Source organism: Acomys russatus, chromosome 30 (genome assembly GCF_903995435.1).
Source record: "Acomys russatus chromosome 30, mAcoRus1.1, whole genome shotgun sequence".
In the NCBI taxonomy this organism is placed as follows: Eukaryota; Metazoa; Chordata; class Mammalia; order Rodentia; family Muridae; genus Acomys; species Acomys russatus.
The window spans coordinates 14,354,616-14,373,023 of NC_067166.1; the positions used below are offsets into that span (position 1 = coordinate 14,354,616).

Genomic DNA, 18,408 nt, shown 5'->3' on the forward strand with positions numbered 1-18,408 from the left:
TTTTATTTTTGTATCAAAAAAATCATCCCATGCTAAAAACTCAAAAAGGATAAACAAACAAATGAACAAACAAACCTACATATAGTTAAAAGTCTCTCTCCCTCCTCTGCAATATGTATTGTCAGCGTCTCCTCTCCCATCCCCTAAGAGTCCCTAACAGTTGCTTTCTATTAGACCCACCCTGTTTTCATTAGCTAGCTACTACGTAAACAAATGAAAACATTCTTTCCTTTCTCCTTTTACCCAAAAGTCCCCAGTAGGTGGTCAGTAAAGATTTGGGTGAAAGGATTGTCTGTTACTATGTTTTAAGTTATTGCAACAGGGTCTTATATAGCCCAGGTTGGCCTGGAACTTGCTACGTATGTATCCACCTCCCAAATGCCAGGAGTATATGCATGAGTCACCACAGTTATCTTAAAAACCAGACAGCCTCGGATGCTGCTGTATCTTCTGAAAAGACTTCACCATGGCCTAAAGCACTCTGAGTCCCTCCACATCAATACAAGGAACTCTAGTCTTAGCTTGCAATTATAAGCTCTACATGCTAACCCTTGGTCTTTCCTTATTTTCCAGATTATGGAAAAACAAAGATCTTATAGTGCCCCACACCTCAGTGTGTACTTCATGTCTGCTCATGTTCTCTTCAGGAGGAATCTACTCCAGGGATGCATTATGTCCCCTGCTCATCTAAGGCAGTGGCTTTCAACCTTCTTAGCACTGGGACTGTTTAATACAGTGTTACAGTGACTCCCCTCAACCATAAAATTATTTTCTTTGCTCATCCATAACTGTAATTTTGCCACTGTTATGAATCATAGTATAAATATATGATATGTGACCCCTGCGAGGTTATTTGACTCCGAAAGGGGTCGCCACCCACAGGTTGAGAACTGCTGACTTAAAGCATTCTGTGCAGTTTGTTTTTTTGGGGTTTTGTTTGTTTGTTTGTTTGTTTTTCAAGACAGGGTATCTCTGTGTTAGCGTTGGCTGTCCTGGACTTGCTTTGTAGAGCAGGCTGACCTCGACCGCACAGCAATCCACCTGCCTCTGCCTCCCGAGTGTTGGGATTAAAGGCGCGCGCCACCACGCCCAGCTAGCATTCTGTGCAGTTAACAGCACCAGGAAGCCATTCTTGAGCCTGCTCTTCCCCTGTCTGTGCAAATAGCCCAGTCTTATGGCTGTTGTTGTACTCGAGGAATGACCCTAGGGCTCCATGCTGCTAGATCAGCGCTCAGCGCTGAGCTCTATCCTGAACCCCAGCTCAGTCTTTTTTGTACCCAGCATTTTGCCCAACACCCAATACATAGCTAGTGCTTCCTAAACACACATTGGTTGCTCTCAAGAGTGTGTGAAGAGCTGACTGTTACCTCATAATAACGTCTTAGCATCTGCTTACCTGTTCTAAAAATTGCTCTTTCGCTGGGCAGGCTACATCCGGTGAAGTTGACAGCCATCACCCACACTTGATAACATCGATCAGGCTCTAAGTCTTCAAAAATGCAGTAACTTTCCTTCACTGTCAGTCTGTATTCTTCCACCAGCTCTAGGATAGGCACAATTGTGAACTCAAATGTGTCTTATAAAGTAAACTAAAAATCAGTTATTAGAAAAAGTAGTCTATAATTTTTATAGAGGGCTCGAACTGATAACTTTACAAATATTATTTCTTTAGCGATATACAAGAAAGCAATAGGGCCTTTAAAACTGACACTTAGAATGACATAAGATTACCAGGGAATACTTATCACAAAGTAGTGGCCTGTTAAAACATTTCTGAGACTCATAATCCACAATTAAAGTAACTGATTTCAAAAGCAAATATCAAATTTGTACAACATTTGTTTGACCTTAAATTTCAGTAATATGGTCTCAAGAAAATCCTCAAGAACCAGTGCCAGCTTTCCACAGGCATCCAGCACCAGAAAGGACAGGTGTGTGCTTTTCCTTAAGACTTTGTAGAGCATCTTACAGACTAGTAAACAATTTCCTACCCTCTATGACTGTCCAGGTTTCAGATGCTGACAGTGTCTCTGAAATTTCAGTGCCACACGACACAGCTTCAGGGATTAACTTAACTGGGGTGACAGGAATAGAGAAATGACTGACATACTGCCACATGTATAAAACAGCTGGGATTGGGTAGGCCATATGCACCACCAGCAGCAGCAAATGGGCACTTAGTATGTTTGTTTATTTTATATGTCTGAGTCAAGGAGGTGGGTTTATAGAACACAGATGAACAAGGGGGCAGGTTTAGCTAATCTTGGTTGGTTTTTACATGGGAGCAGTCCCAGGCTGTAAACATCAGGGAGGAAAAGGCTGGGGTTGATAGAGTCTATGTACACAGGTCAATAATTCCTAAACACTCATACTTGGGCCACAGGAAAGCTTTGCTGTCCTTCTGAGCCTGACCTGGGGAAGGCTTTGCCCTTCCATGGGCCTGAGGCATTGGCGTCCTCAATATGGCTGTGCTTATGTCAACAACACACACGTGTTCACTCAGGGCTTCCTCCACACCCCACATTTAAGAATCCTTTTAACTATATACTTATATAGAGAAGTGTTTACATTTAGTAGAATAATAAACTATTATAAAAAGTTGAATTTGGTTCAATCAAGACATTTTTTCCATTTTTCCTTTTCTTAAATGATTTTACTTTAAATATTTTATAGTAAATATTGTTCAAATCTATTGTGAATGCCTGCCCCTTTGGCTTTTTATTTGTTTGGGCTTTGGAGCTTTTGATACAGGGTCTCACTCTGCAGCCCAGACTGGGATGGGATGCAGCACTCTTCTGCCTCCACTTCTGGAGTGCTGGGGTTACAGGTACAAGCTACCTACCACACCCAGTGACACCTTACACTTTAGACCAATCTGATTATTTTTTACTGAAATGCTCTGTTCCTTAAAAAAAAAAAAAAAATTATCTCCTTAGAATTAGCATATGATAATTTTAGTTATCCTTCTGTGTTGCCCTGAGTCTTGCCATCTCAAAACACCACTAGTTGAAGACCCAGATTGTTTCCCAAAAGAAATGCAGGACCCTTTGGTCGCCTCTTTTTTTCAGTGAGTTCTCGTTTGGGACAATAGTTTAAAGACCATCACAAACACTAACACACTGGAGAATATTTCCCCTATAGCCCAGAAACCAACAACTGTCAGCTTTCCCAGAGTTTTTCCTGCAGACACTCCTTTTAGCAATCACATGACACATATTCCTGGAGATCATACTACGTGCTGGGTATCACAGGGTAGGTCCTCAGATAGCAAGCTGCACCAGTACACCTCAAGTCATTGAAACAACGAGGCACACGCCCAGAAGTCTTTCAGCTAGAGATGGAGTGGGATGAGCACAGTGGACAAGTACTCCAGGTTATAACTACAATTTAGGAAAGGTCTTGAGCCAGGTGTGGTGGCGCATGCCTTTAATCCCAGCACTCAGGAGGCAGAGGCAGGCAGATCGTTGTGACTTTGAGGCCAGCCTGGTCTACAAAGCGAGTCCAGACATGGACTCTTACAATACAGCTTGCTATGAAAGGAGGTGAGATGTGTATAACCAAATAAAGAGACAAAGATAAAAGGGTTTGTCTATTAGTGAACGATCTCTTTGACCCCTGATCTAGTCATGAATAAAGTTAACGTGACCCGGGGGGAATTATTTAAGCCTGCATCAGTTTTTGCGATTGTAAGTGATCTGTAACACCCCAATGTGTGGTGTGGTGAAGTAATTTCCTCCATATTAAAACACTCCATCCGGCAGGGAAACTCTTGACAATAAATAGATAGTAAACAACTCAAATGGCACCAGGAAGTCCCTGAAACTGACCAGGTTGACTAGTTTCTTCCCTCCTCCCCCAAGATTAAAGAGTAAAGATTGCTGAGTCGTTCTTAGAAAACACAAGCTGCATAGGTGACTCTGACATAAGCCCAGACACCTCGAAGAAGCAGAGACCAGCTGAATTGCCTGAAGAGGCTCAGACCAACTGAGCCATCAGGAAAGGCCACTCTATAAGCTATTGAGCTGCCTGCAGGCTGTGTCATGTGCACCAAGTTTGCAGCTTTGGTGAGCTGCCTCCCATGGTGGGCTGGGTTTTGGTGACACAGCTGCCTTTGAGTCACTTCTGCTCCAGTGAGTAACCCCTTATATTCCTCTAAGTAACCCAAATAAAAACTCATTGGTTCCCCAAGTTAAGCATCGGTGTTATCTGTAATTTGATCTATCATGAGCTCCCTGTATGGGGCAGGTAGACATGTGTGTGTGTGTTATCTCTCCAGAAAACATCTGTCACATAACACATGGTCACAGGTACATGGTAACAGGTCTTTTTTGTCTTTAGAGATGGATTTAACCAACTTTATGCTGTGCCCACAGTTGTCATCATAAAATTTTTTTCCAAATTAATTTTCACTTTATGTTTAAAATTATTTAGGTTTTGTAGTTCAGTTGGTAGGATGCTTGCCTATCACAGATGAGCCATGGGTTTGATCCCTGTCACCATGTTAACCAGGTGTGTGGTGCACACCTATAATCCTAGCACTTTATGGGTAAGGGTAGGAAGATCACAAACTCAAGGGCATCTTCAGCTACAGAGTGAATTCCAGGATAGTTTGGGATATGTGAGATGCTTTAAGGGGAAAAATTATTTTTAAGCCTTAGTAACAGTGACATATTCTACACTTCTTTCCTCGCTATAAACTGGGCTCCTGAGTTTTGTAATGGGATGCTGATGCTGCCCCATGTTCATCTAACTTCCCAGGCCTGTGGGTCTATCTCCAACAAGCAACACAGAGTGCCAACACTCCCCGCACTGATTCATCAGGAAATACAATCTCAAGCTGCACAGCTCCTAGGTCTTATCAGAAGTTCTGAGCAGAGAGGTTGTCACAAAAGCTCAGCTTGTGGGGCCGGCCGTCTGCTCACCACGCCAGGTTCACTTCTCTCCTCCCATTACTCTGGGCCACTGGGTGACTCCCATACCTAGACCCATGCCTTGAGGATTGTGAACAATGAATTATCCTTTCAGGCTTCTGAAGGGAACCAGCACCCCCTCCTTAAGGACCCCCATTAAGGCCAATGTCTGGGAAAATGTAGAAGCTGGCCTTCCCAGTGCTCCCTTAAGGATCCCCATTAAAGCCAAAGTTTGTAAATCTCCTCTGCTTGGAAAGTCCAGCTTGTCCCAAGGACAGCTAACAGCCAGTTTGTGTTTAAAGATAATAAAGAGTCCAGATTGACCCAAGGACAGCCAGTTGTGTTTAAAATTTTCCACTACCCCAGAAATGTACTCACCCCTCCCCAACTAAACCAATCAAGTTTCTCTGCTAAGTTCTGCTTCTATAAAGGCTATAAAAAGCCCGTACCCCTGCTTCTCAGGGTCTCCAACTCGAAAAACATTGACAGACCCCCTTTGCGTCGGCTCAATAAATTCCCATGCATTTACATGGACAACGGATTCCATCTCTCAGTGGAGACTCTCTGAATCTGCAAACCTGACACCCAACACTGCATGTGCATTAAACTTACTGTGAAGGATACTGGCCTGTGTACAGCTCATATCACCTCTACAGAGCAAGACATACCACACTGTATTTCAGATTTCAGCACTAGCTAAACTCTGGTCTCTCTGGAACTTTGGAAAGTACTTCCTTCATGAAAATGAGCATCACTTATTTGTTCCTGTCATTTCAAGAGCATAAAGTCTAACTTGAATCTGAATCTCAATTTTAATATTCACATTGACTGTTATGATAATATTTATGTGCTTTTTCCTGATGCCAATTTCTAAACTCTTATTTTCTGATAATTTTGTATTGAGGTTATCATTTCTGGGTTTGGTTTGGTTTTGGTTTTTTATTTTTTGGTTTTTTGAGATAGGGTTTCTCTGTGTAGCCTTGGCTGTCCTAGAACTAGCTCTGTAGACCAGGCTGGCCTTGGACTCACAAAGATCTGCCTGCCTCTGCCTCCTGAGTGCTGGAACTAAAGGCATCTGCCCACCACTGCTCATCATCATTCTTGTTTTATAAGTGGCTAGAAATGCTTTGTTGAAGCATAACATGTGTAGGCACTTTACATTAAGATGCAGAAACATATGCTAGCATCTGTAGACATACAGCAATCTTACCATTTACTTCTTGGTCATCTTGAAGCTCCTCTATACAGTACACCTGGAATGCATCCACAACATCATCCTTGCTCACACTCCAGTACACTGCAATTGTTGTGCTGGTTGCAGAATTTGGTTCCTGGGGTTCTAGTCTGGGAGGCTGTGGGACTGGGACAGAAGCACAGTTCACTGTGACTAGTGCCATTTTTACTGAATTGATTGTTTCATTTGAACATGTTTAACATGTTAAAATACCAACTGTACAGAAACCTATGGGATGAAAAGCAGGAGGGTTCCCTGTTTCCAACATATAGTCCTTCTCCATTTCTTAGGTATGGCCACTGTTGGAACAGAGCGGGTATCCCTCCAGAGGGACTCCCAGGCATTTCTGTAAAAGCATAAGCAACCCAAACAGAGATGAACAAAAGTGGCGCCCAACTGGGATCACTACTTAACACTAGCCCATAGTCTTATACCTAGAGAAACAAACTTATGTTGACTAATGGATTATCCAGTAACGTGGTTTTACTTCTTAAGATCCCCTTGACGGTGCTTCTGTAGATAAGAAATGCTACTCTGTTCTACACGGATGTAGTTTATAACAATAAAAAGTGGCGAGCCCTTTTCAGACATTGTTTTCAAGGTGAAGGAGACTTGGATTAAATATTAAACTAGAAGTCTTAAAGGTACAATCCATCTCCTCTTTCTAACATGATGTCCCTACACTTTTTAAAGTTAAATGTGAAAATTGACAGGGGTAGAAGTAACCTCTTGATGGAATGCCCTGTAAACTGTAGATCCCTGGTATAATTCTGTGATTCTGAGTTTTTAAAGACAACAATATTCTCAAGCGTTTTACTGGAGAATTTTGAAACTTATGATCATGTTGAACATTAATGATGTTGCATACACCAACCTCTTTGCAATTATCTTTCTGAGTTTATTACAAAGATCACTGAACATATTTTATATATCAAAGAAAAAGGTTATCCTAATAATTGAAAATATGTCATACTTTTAATCCTGTGTGTATGTCTTCCCCAGCCAACAATTTCCTGAGAGATAAGCTTATAAGAATAATGTAGGACAAATTTATAAGCTGGCACCCGGGGAAAAGAAAACAAAGGTCAGTTCAACAATAAAGTCAAAATGAAAAGGAAAATAAATCGATTTGAAAAATGGAATAAAAAGGCAAATTGAAATGACTCAATAGAGATAAAGAGGTAGAGAAATAATGCAGTTATAAAAGCTGAGGCACAGAAGAATGGTCAAATTTGTAGGCTTCAGAACAGGGGCTGACTTCTAAATCCAAGACCTGCCCCCACAACAGATATCTGCATTATATTAGCCTCAGTTTCCCCCATTTAAAAAAAATGAACGACTACTACCATTATATCCTAGGGTTACATGAAGCAAAATAATTAAGTGTTTGATAAATGTACCTGGCTGGAGGCAGCATCTGGATGGCAGGACAGCCTCAGCAAGAACACAGACAATGGAGAAGATAGCAAGGACTCCTGGCAATGCAGGCTGAGCTGGAGACCTAATACCTGATAGGTCATAGAGGCCACAGAGATAGGGCTCATGGGAAGGTGCATACCTGCCTTTCTTGGTCTTTCTGCAAAGACTGACAGTTGTATCTTCCACCAGTGAATCAGAGATACATTCTAAAGCTGTGGTTCTCAACCTTCCTAATGCTGTGACTCTTCAATACAGCTCCTCATGTTCTGGTGACCCCCAACCATAAAATTATTCCATTCTTACTTCATAACTGTAACTTTGCCACTGTTATGAATTGCAGCGTAAATATCTGATATGTGACCCCCATGAAGAGATTGCGACCCACAGTTTGAGAACGCTGCTCTAAAGGTATCCATCCAGGGTGAGGCGATCCAGCCAGTTTTCACATTACCCAGTTGGAAGAGCCAAACAAAATGCTTCAACTATTATTAGTCTTCTTTGAAGCAGCATGGAGAGCTCTTTGGAGCATGAACAATGTAGATGATCTTCCCACTCTAAGTTATACATGGGTCTGGAGCTAACATTGCAAAAATGGCAACATCTTTCTATATATCCTTTCTCTCTGGCACAACTTAACAGACTTAAAAACTGATTGCCAACCCCTCACCCATCACCTAACTTCAAAGTAGAGTCATTTCAGGGAATCAAGCAAAGCATAGAGGCTAGAAGTAATTTTGTTTCTTCATATGCTCCTTCCATCCAAAGAATTTGAATTAAAATATCCTTTTCTTCCAATAAGAAATAATGCTTGCTCTTGAAGATGCTTCAAAGAAGATTAAGAACATCCTATAGACACAAAACTCATGGCTACGTTTATAATTCATAATTGGCAGAACTCTGGGTCCCAGATTTTACGTGATAGTAACTCTGCTTAAACTTCCAACAACTTAAATAAGTGTGATGTCAAAAAAAAAACAAAAAACAAAAAACAAATGGAATCTTGTGGCTTCCAGGAGCTCAGGTGTAGGTAGAGGAAGCACTCTATGGAACCCCACTGACAGGCAAAATGTGGCCATAGAGCGACTTCACACTCAGGGAGCTAAACACTAATCAACTTGGATTTTTATTGCCTGGGGCCAGATATAGATTCCACTCAACCTGGCTTTCAAAAATTCCACAGAAGATACAGTCACAGTGGGCATGCATCTACAACTCCAGCACCCAGGAAGCTAAAGCAAAAAGACGGTATGCCTGACACCAACTTGGGTTATATAGTGATACACATTCTCCAAACCAAACACAAGTCTCAAAGAAAGCAGCATCAATTACAAAAGCCAAGAGGTGGAAACATCCCAAGTGTCCATCCATGGATGATGGATGGATGGATGATGAATAAATGGATGAATATATGAATAGATGGATGGTGGGTGGATAAATGGATGGATAATGGGTGAGTGGATGGATAAGTGAATGGGTGGATGGGTGGTAGGTGGATAAATTGATGGATGGATAATGGATGGTGGGCGGATAAATGGATGGATAATGAGTGGATGGATAGATAATGGATGGATGGTGAATAAAACCCATGGCATAGGCATGTAGTAAGTGTTAAAAAACAAAACCTGTGACATGTGTTATAAACATGAGCAAACATGGAGGAAAACATGCTGAGTGGAGTAAGCCAGTTACAGAAAGATACTATCTGATTTTACTTCTTTAGGGTATCACAGTCTTTGAACTCAGAGGGCGGGGGTGGGGAGGTGGGGGGGGGGGGGGGGAAGAGGAGTGGCAATTTCTGGGGTCTGGAGGAAGAGGGCGTCAGTGTTCAATGGACAGAGAGATTCAGTGTTGCAAGATGAAACTTGGGGGGTGTATGGTGGTAATAGTTGCCAAGACTGTGAGCCTACTTTATGCTACAATGTGTACAATTAAAGATGGGTAGCATGCCAGGTGTTGTGGCACACAGCTTTAATCCCAGCAGTAGGTAGGTAGAGGCAGGCTAATTTCCTTAAGTGACAGGCCAGCCAGGGCTTCGCAATGAGACTCTGTCTCATAATAAATAACTAAATAAAATAAAGTAAAATAAAAGTGAGCAATATGGCAAATTATCTTTTTTGAGATTTAATTTCTTTTAATTATGGGTCTACATGTGTGCGTCTATGTGCGCACATGTATGTATGTACCAGTGCTGGTGCCCGTGGAATCCAGGAGAGGGCATCAGATTCCCTGACGCTGGAGTTTTAGGCAGTTGTGAGCTACCTTCTATAGGTGCTGAGAACTGAACTTGGGTCCTCTGCAAGAGCAGTAAACACTCTTAATTGCTGAGCCATCTCTCCAGCCCCTTATGTGATAAATTATATATGTATCTTACCACAGTTAAAAACAGATTTAAGATCCACAGTCAAAGAGGCCTGGCTATCACTTAATTGGCATTTCTCATTTCTCTCCTATTTCCTTGCTGGTGGGCGGGGGGTGGAGGGGTGGGTATGGTAGTGGATAAGATACAACGCTGACTCTGAAGCCAGACACCTCCGTATCCCCAACTAGCTGTGTGGTTCTCTCTCTCACTAGCTGTGTGGTTCTCTCTCTCACTAGCTGTGTGGTTCTCTCTCTCTCTCTCTCTCTCTCTCTCTCTCTCTCTCTCTCTCTCTCTCTCTCTCTCTCTCTCTCTCTCTCTGTCAATGGGGATCATGACTAAACCTTCCTTCTGGGGTTGATGTGGGAGATGAGATGACTGGCTCTATGTGTTTCACCAGGGCCTGGCCTCTGTGGATACTGAATAAAAGGCAATAAGTCAACAGGAACTGGATCCTTGAGAGCCTTATCTGAGTGGTTTTATTGGTCACAGGACAAAATATATAGTATATAGGCCCTGGGCTACATATTCTGCAAAGCAGACACATTCATAGGAGTCCGTTCACAGGAGTCTCTCCCTGGAGATGCTTTCCACACATTTCCTGGGGTGATGGCGAACAGTCTGTGACAGTGTAATTCTGTGGGCTCTATCATATGTAAGAAGCCCTCCCACTGAGCATCGGACACTCAAAAGTCTATTCTTGTAAACAGGCAGCTGCGTATAACAAAGCCTTAAAGACAGATGGCTGCTCTGCTCAACAGAGTCTTAGTTTGTGGCTGCTGCGGCAGTTTAATGCCTCCAAAAGACAGAAGACAATACCTTTCAATATGGGACAGCTCTAAAGAAAAGTCATTAGAATAAATGACTAAATTGTCTACTTTATTAAAGGTGTTGGGGTTTGGGTGTCTCCCTGAGGGGTAGTGTTTTCGGGGAGGGGAGGTTTCTGTTGAATGCTGTTTTAGAGGTGAGCTTGGATGACAAGGGCACCTCTTCACGAGGACATGTGAGCACCCTGTGTGGTAAGCAGAGCCCAGTAAGCAGGAAAAACGACAGCTCTGAGCATTTAAATGTTGCATCGCCTTGTTTGCTAAAATAGAACATTAAAAAATAATTTGAAAAGCTGGCAGGATGCTCTGACAGCTGAGTGGGAGGCTCTTGGCTACAGGCCATGATGCTGAGCTGTGAGTTCTCTAAGCTAATCTGTTTGGTTGGGGTGGGGTGGGGGAGGGGAGAATAAATAAAGAAGAAGAAAATGGAACTGAATTGAAGAGGGGAAAACTACTTATAAGGTAAAATTCATTCACCGCGTGTGAAAATACTTTATTTCTTTTTACCTTTATGCCAGGCTACTGCTGTGAAGTAATTGTCTTACACAGATGGAAAGACATTCTAGTTTTTAAAAAAATAGAATGAAGGAAGAAGAATGTACCTTTTCGGTACATTCACTTCATCTCTCCTGTTTCGGCCCCAGCCGAGTCACAGAGCTTCAAAGAGGGAAGTGCTGCATCACAGAAATGGGCTACGCCTCCTGCCTTATTTCAGAGTCTAGCTTTAAGCCTTCACAGCCCACACCCATCTTCACCCAGCTAAAGGAACTTAGCAAAACAGGCAGGCAGAGCTGCCAAGTTTTGTCGAGGTAAATAATATATTAAAATGCTCACCAGCCACTTGTTTCAACATCTGGTCACTTCGCGCCGAGCTGTCATCGTAATGTTCGAAAAGCGAGAAGGCAGCGGGCATGTTCTCTAAGGAAGCTGTGCTCTCCATTGCAGAAAGCAGCCTGGCAAAGAACAGAACTCTCCTGAGTCGGGCAGGCATGAGTACAGAACAAAGGCGGGCCTTCCTCTTCAGCATGAAGCTGGTGGGAGTAACTGGTTTGTAAGAGGCAAGGTCCCACCAACCTCGGGTATCCAAAAGCATCGCAAAATACACATCTAAAATCCATTTACTGTTAGACACCTGGTAGTCCTAGAAGTCCATGCTATAGGGGATACCTTACTATCCTCAACCCTCAATGCTAATCTTCTAAAAAATAGTCCACTAAAAAACATGTGCCAGGCTGGGAGCAATGCCAGCCATTTCTAGAAGACAGGCCTTAGCTCCCAAAGGAACTGGCTCTGTTAAACCCAAGCCCTTCTTAAGGAGGAAACCCACTCCCACCGACCTTGAGCTAGTGGATCCAGGTAAGACAGAAATGTGTGTCCATATAAAGAACAGAAAAAAAAACAAAAAACAAAAAAAACAGAAAGCTCTGAAGAGAAACAACAGAATGCGGGTTCACAAAATGGCTTCACTTCAGCACGAGGGGTCTCCGAGTGGGCCTGGGTTTCCTTTTAGCTCTTACACATCATCCTGAAATGCTCTTCTAGGGAGAAAGTCAACTTTGAGGCACCACACCGGCTTCCTTCTCTAGACTACTGCTTTTCCAGTAAAAGGCCTTTGCGCTGGATGCTGGACTTCTTCCTCCCTCCCCCCACCTCACACTGGCACGGGTCCTTCCTTCACTTAGCACTTAGCTCAGCATCCTGTTCTAATGTGAGCACCGTGGAAAGAGGCTGCTAACCAGGCAAGGCCTGCCTCCTCCAACCTTACTGCAGCCTCTTTCCACGTTGGTTAATTTCCTGGTATCCATTGTGGCCTCGTTAGTTCTTGAACTGTCAACTTCACCAAAATACAATTTGCATACAGGAAAATACCGTCTTATTCGTTATTGTATTGCAGTGTTCTGACTCGAGGCATTTACTAAATAGATCTTGACTTGAATAGAAATCAGGATCTCAGGAGTAGGAAATCTGGTGTCACCAAAAGGGGGAAAGATCATGAAATAGAGTCCTTTCTGTGCTTACTGTCATTAAACATGATAGAATTCACCACCATTTGATTTGAGGGCGGAAAGCTTCTGTGAGGATGAACAAGAACCTCTGAGGCAACAGAGCTAAGATATTACAGGTGGGAAAACGACATGAGCACAGGCCAGAGAGAAAAAGGAGCATGGCTCACTACCGGCAGAGCACACCATGGGAGCTGGGAAACAGAGACAGATAGGAGAGGAAAAGGCGTTTTGTGACTCGAAGCCTCTCACACGCACTGAAATGTTCTATTTTATCTTTGAAGATAAGGGGAGTCACAGAATTGTTGGTGTAAGGGAAATACAGACAATCCTGGCTAGTGAGAAAGAGACATTCAGAGCCAGCAGACAAGCTAGGAAGTGGGGTGGGCTGCGAGGACCCAACTCTGATATCGATAGGGGAAGGTTAAAAGCCTACATTAAGGCTTTGGGGTACAGACTGTGGAAAGAATAGATGAGGAATTACTACTTTTTGAGTAGTGATCAGGGTTGGAGAGATGGTTTAGCAGTGAAGAGCACTTGTTGCTCTTGCAAAGGACCCAGGTTCAATTCCCAGCACCCACGCCCATAACTGCAGTTCCAGGGGATCCAGAGTCTTCTTCTGTTCTCCTCAGGCATCAGGCGTGCATGTGATGCACACACATACACATGGGTAAAACACCCATACATAAAAATAAAAATGCAGCCGATATACATACTAATCCTTTCAATACATTTCACTGACTACTTCTACAAAAGCTGCCTGTAGATGCCACAGTAAAATGTCTGAGTTTTCTTTTGTACATCCATCCATTCAATTTTTTTTTTTTCGAGACAAGGTTTCTCTGTGTAGCCTTGGCTGTCCTGGACTCGCTTTGTAGACCAGGCTGGCCTCGAACTCACAGCGATCCGCCTGTCTCTGCCTCTCGACTGCTGGGATTAAAGGCGTGTGCCACTGCGCTCGGCTCACCCATTCAATTTTAACAGCAAGTTGCTATCCTTTTACAAGTCAGTTCTACAATGTTTGAGACTCTCTTGTTTATTATTATAATACAAAAAAACAAAGCACAGAGAAGAACGCATTCCCCTTAACAGAACAGCGTTTTTAAGGCAAAGATGTGTTGTTCATGATATGCAAATGTTGGGTCTAAATATGCTTGACAGCACTCCTTAATTTAAGCATTTTAGTGCTGAGGGAAAAAAATCACTTAATATACAAGCACTGTCTTCAGAGATATAACATGAAGCAAGGAAGAAAATGCAGGAAAGAAACAAACAGGAGAAAATAAAGTAGACAGCACTTCCTATAGAAAGAAAGTAGAAACAGTCTTGAGGATTTAAAAAGTGTGTGTGTGTGTGTGTGTGTGTGTGTGTGTGTGTGTGTGTGTGTTTTCCTGTTTATAGAGCTTTGTTTAGTTGCTCACATTTCTTCACCAAATCCCAGAGTTCTGTTGTCCTTTATCTTACCACATAAAAATGTTGGTTATTCCAACACCTATACATGTCACTGAATATGGAGATGTCAAGCTGGTGTCTACAGAGAGCCTCCACCCCTGTATTGTAGTGTCTTTGGTACAGGAGTGCACTCTGCAAGCTACCAAAAGAGAGACATAAAAACACCAACCTAGCCACAACTCCTCTGATCTACAATGATGTCCAAACTGCAAGATATGCTAGGGCAATGGTGCACAAAGCTTATGGTAGAAACAATCAATATCTTATTTGCCTTAAGGTACACTCCATGAGATGGAACCCATACCCAACATGCTTGGGTGATCAAGAACCACAGATAAGATACCCAGGGACCTCGGGTAAAACCAAGTAATGTTTGTCTAAAAACAGAAAGATTAAAACAAACAAAACCCAACAACAACAACAACAACAAACAAAAATGTAGTGGTCATATGACACCAAGAAAACAAAGCACTCTAAATCAACTCAGCAAAAGCTCATATGAACTCACAGACACTGAAACAGCATGCACATGGCTTGCACAGGTCAGTACCGGGTCCTCAGTGCATGTATTAGGGTTTCCAGTTCAGGGGTTTTATGGGATCCCTGAGTGTGTGAACAAGTGGGTCTCTGATTCTTATGCTTACTCTTGGGCTATTTTCCTTCTGTTGGTTTGTCTTGTCCAAATTTGATGTGATACTTTGTTTTATTATATTTTATTTTGTTCTATTTTTTAAAAATGAATGAATGGAGTCTCAGTCACCCTATAGACTCCCAAAGCCTCCCCTGTCCCAGAGATGCCCCACCCAATTTCTATTCTCTCTCCCAAACCTTCCCTTCCCTCCCTCTCCTCCTAGTGTGAAGGAGCATAAAGTCAGCACCTCCTATAGCCAGGTGGGACTCCCAGTGGAAGGAGGGGGACACAAACCCACACTTAAAACTTTCAACCCAAAATGTGTCTTGTCTACAAGAAGTGTAAGGATAAACATGGACTAGAGATTAAGAAAATGGCAAATCAGCTTGAGACGCACCCCATGCAGGGTTGCTGACCGCTGTCACTATTGATGATACTCTGCTATGCTTGCAGACAGGAGCCTGGCCTAACTGTCCTCTGAGAGGCTTTGTCCAGCAGCTGATAGAAACAGATGCAGAGACCCACAGGCAAACAGTAGGCCAAGCTCGGGAGTCTTGTGGAAGAGTGGGCAGAAGGACTGAGGGAGCCTGAGGGGTCAAGGACACCACAAGAAGACCTATAAAGCCAACTAACCTGGGCCCATGGGGGCTCACAGAGACTGAGCCACCCAACCAAAGATCATTCATTGACTGAACCTAGACTCCCCTCTCCCCCTCCCCTGTAAATGTATGTAGCAGATGTGCAGTTAGTCATCATGTGGGTCCCTTAACAATAGTAGAGGCTGTCTCTGACTCTGTTGCCTGCTACTGGGTCCCTTTCCCCTAGCTGGGCCGCCTTGTCACTCCCAGTGGGAGAGGGTATGCTTCGTCCTGCTACTTGAGATTTCAGGGTGGACTGGTACCCCTTGGGGGCCTCCCCTTCTCTGTGAGAAGGAAGGGGGGGGAATGAGAGGAAGGGGTGTGGGGTGGGTCTGGAAGGAGAGGAGGGAGGGGTGAGGATCAGGTTGTAAAGTGATTAATAAATAAAGAAAGAAAAAAAAAAAAAGAACAAATGAATGAATGAAAAAATGGCCACTAGAGTAAAGGTTAACAACTGAACTGTCATTATACCTGCTGGGAGAAGAAACATCAGTTTTTTCCAGTGGAGTGACACTGGCTACACCAAAATTGTTTTATTTTGTTTTCTTGGTTGAGGTGTTGTTGTTGTGTTGGGTTTTTGTTTGTTTGAAAAAGAACTTAAAATTGGGTGGGCAGCGATGGGGAGAGGATCTGGAAGGACTTGGGGGAGGGAAAGAATACGATCATAATATGTTTAAATTGTTTTATATAATAAAATATAATAAAAAGAAATACTGTTTATCCCAAGTGTATTCCCTTGAAATGATGTGCAGCAGTAGTAAAGATTAATTCATTGTCAACTGAGAGTGAAAAAGAAATTAATTAAGATGACATGTAAATTACCAAGTTAAAGCATAAAATCAAAGAAATGGTGTTTAGTATGCAAAGGCTGTCAATTCATATTAGTGGTAATCGAGTGTTTAGAAAAATAAAACCATCCTTCAGCACTTTTACAGTAAGAGCATTTATAAATTTTCACCCACCAAATTTTCTTCCTAATCAATATCTTACACATATGGATGGAATGCATCTATATGGCCCAGTGTATGTGGAATGGCACTATAAATCCACATATTTTTAACTTAAAAATCAATAATTACATTACTGATCTTTAAATTAAAACATGTATGGGTTACTGTTTGAGTATGAGCTTCTCAAACTCATCCATGAGAACTGGTAAAGAGCCTCATCTCACGTTCAAATCCCCAGGTAGTGGGTGTGGGCTCCAGGGTCTGGGGCATATATATTATCCAGTTGACTCAGGTATAGTCAGTTTTGGAAAGCACTGGGCCTGGCACCAACTGCTCTCAACAAGCAGTTCTCATCCTTGCCTGCCCATTGCCCATGAAGCTTTGAAGATGCTCAGACCACACTTCAAACCAGAGAAGCCCCAATGTTAGGACATAAGAATCAGACATCATCAGTATCAGTGGGTTTTGTTTTGTTTTGATGTTTTTGCTAAATTTTGTGTTTGTTTTTTGAGACAGGGTTTCTCAGTGTAGCTCTGGCTATCCTGGAACTCACTCAAGACCAGGCAGGCCATGAACTCAGAGATCCACCTGCCTCTGCCTCCTGAGTGCTGGGATTTAAGGCATGTGCCACTCCCTCACCCCCCATCCCCCACCTTAACATCAGTGGGTTTTTAACTCTCAAGTAACTATTCACAGTACAGTCACTGTTATAAAACTCTGGGTGATTAGTGCCAACACTAATGTAAATAGATTTTATAAAGTATATTGGTGCTATATTAGAAGAAATTAAGATGCGTTCCCGCAATTTCAGTTATCTGGAAAAAAAGATCAGGTTTCCTGTTCAAACTCCTTTTTTCATATATACATCCCAGATAAATATTTCAGATTTAAGTCTCAGGTGTTTACTCTCTGCCATTGAATGTCAGTAGGAGTAAACCCATGACAATACTTATAGCTTGGAAATGAACATTTACTGTTCCACTAACATGATAAAAATCTTGGCATCAACCAGCAGGAAAGAGCTCGGTTCTTGCTGTGGAGTAAAAGGAAAGGGGTCAGATGAGTGTTTGAATGCCGGATAGCAGATGGTACAGAAGACGAACAGAAATCTGACATCTGGGGTTTTTATAGACAGCACTTTCTAATCTTGTTGATGCCTTGCCTCTCAGAAGTGTTAAGAGCATCGTCAACACAAAACACAATTGATAGGGTAAGATTCATAGATTGGTGAGTACAGAACTGCCTTAGGATGGATATGCTGTCAGGGTGACCTAGGCCTAAAATTGTCCACAGGCCGCAATGAACAATTGCGTCAAATACTCATATTTAACCAATAAGTCTTGTGACTTATCATTTTTTTTTATGCTCAGTAGCATGAAAGATGGTTGAGATTAGACAAAAAGTACAGGCTATATCCCAGGAAAACAGTTAACACTCCACACTATGATAATTGTTATTTAACCAAAAGCACATGCGATTTTCTTCTGAAGCTGTCGTTTAACTTTTAAAAGCACTATGTCTGAGTGAAAAATGCAGCCGCAGCTCCCTTGATGGGTTTTTAATTGGCAGCCCATCCCCTAAAGCACCCTGCCATGCTCTCCTCAGCCCTGCTACAGTGCGCCAAGTTGCATATACCTTTCATTGATTTCCTCAAACGACTTGGGTTGGGGGAGGGGGGAAGAGAGAGAGAGACAGAGAGAGACTAATCAACAACAGAAAGTAAAAGCAACCAGGAGCATTAAGATCTAATAGTTAAACAATCTTTACCCCTAGGCATCTCTGAGGCCATTTGTGTTTGGGGACTTTAGGTTGGAGGCAGGGAAATTGGTGCTCAGAGAGGATGAGAGCTGGGTGTGGAGAAGGAAGGGACCTTTGCTTGCGGTTTGCCTCGCTCTATTTGATGTGACAACGCTGCTAGTGGGCTGGTGTGTTCTCCTTCTCTTTACTAATAAATGACTTAGAATTCTGTGAAGCAAGACAGAAAATGA

General features: G+C 42.6%; 1 protein-coding gene across 1 annotated transcript in view; it reads right to left on the reverse strand.

Moving 5' to 3' along the window:
* Cmya5 (cardiomyopathy associated 5) overlaps positions 1 to 18,408 on the reverse strand; it is a 92,641-nt gene that overhangs the window by 22,488 nt on the left and 51,745 nt on the right. The window contains exons 6-9 of the mRNA XM_051172268.1: positions 18,056 to 18,078; positions 11,581 to 11,699; positions 6,121 to 6,270; positions 1,397 to 1,543 (exon numbers count right to left, since the gene is read on the reverse strand). Of these exons, the coding sequence (XP_051028225.1) occupies positions 1,397 to 1,543; positions 6,121 to 6,270; positions 11,581 to 11,699; positions 18,056 to 18,078 (439 nt within the window). The remainder of the gene's footprint in view (positions 1 to 1,396; positions 1,544 to 6,120; positions 6,271 to 11,580; positions 11,700 to 18,055; positions 18,079 to 18,408) is intronic.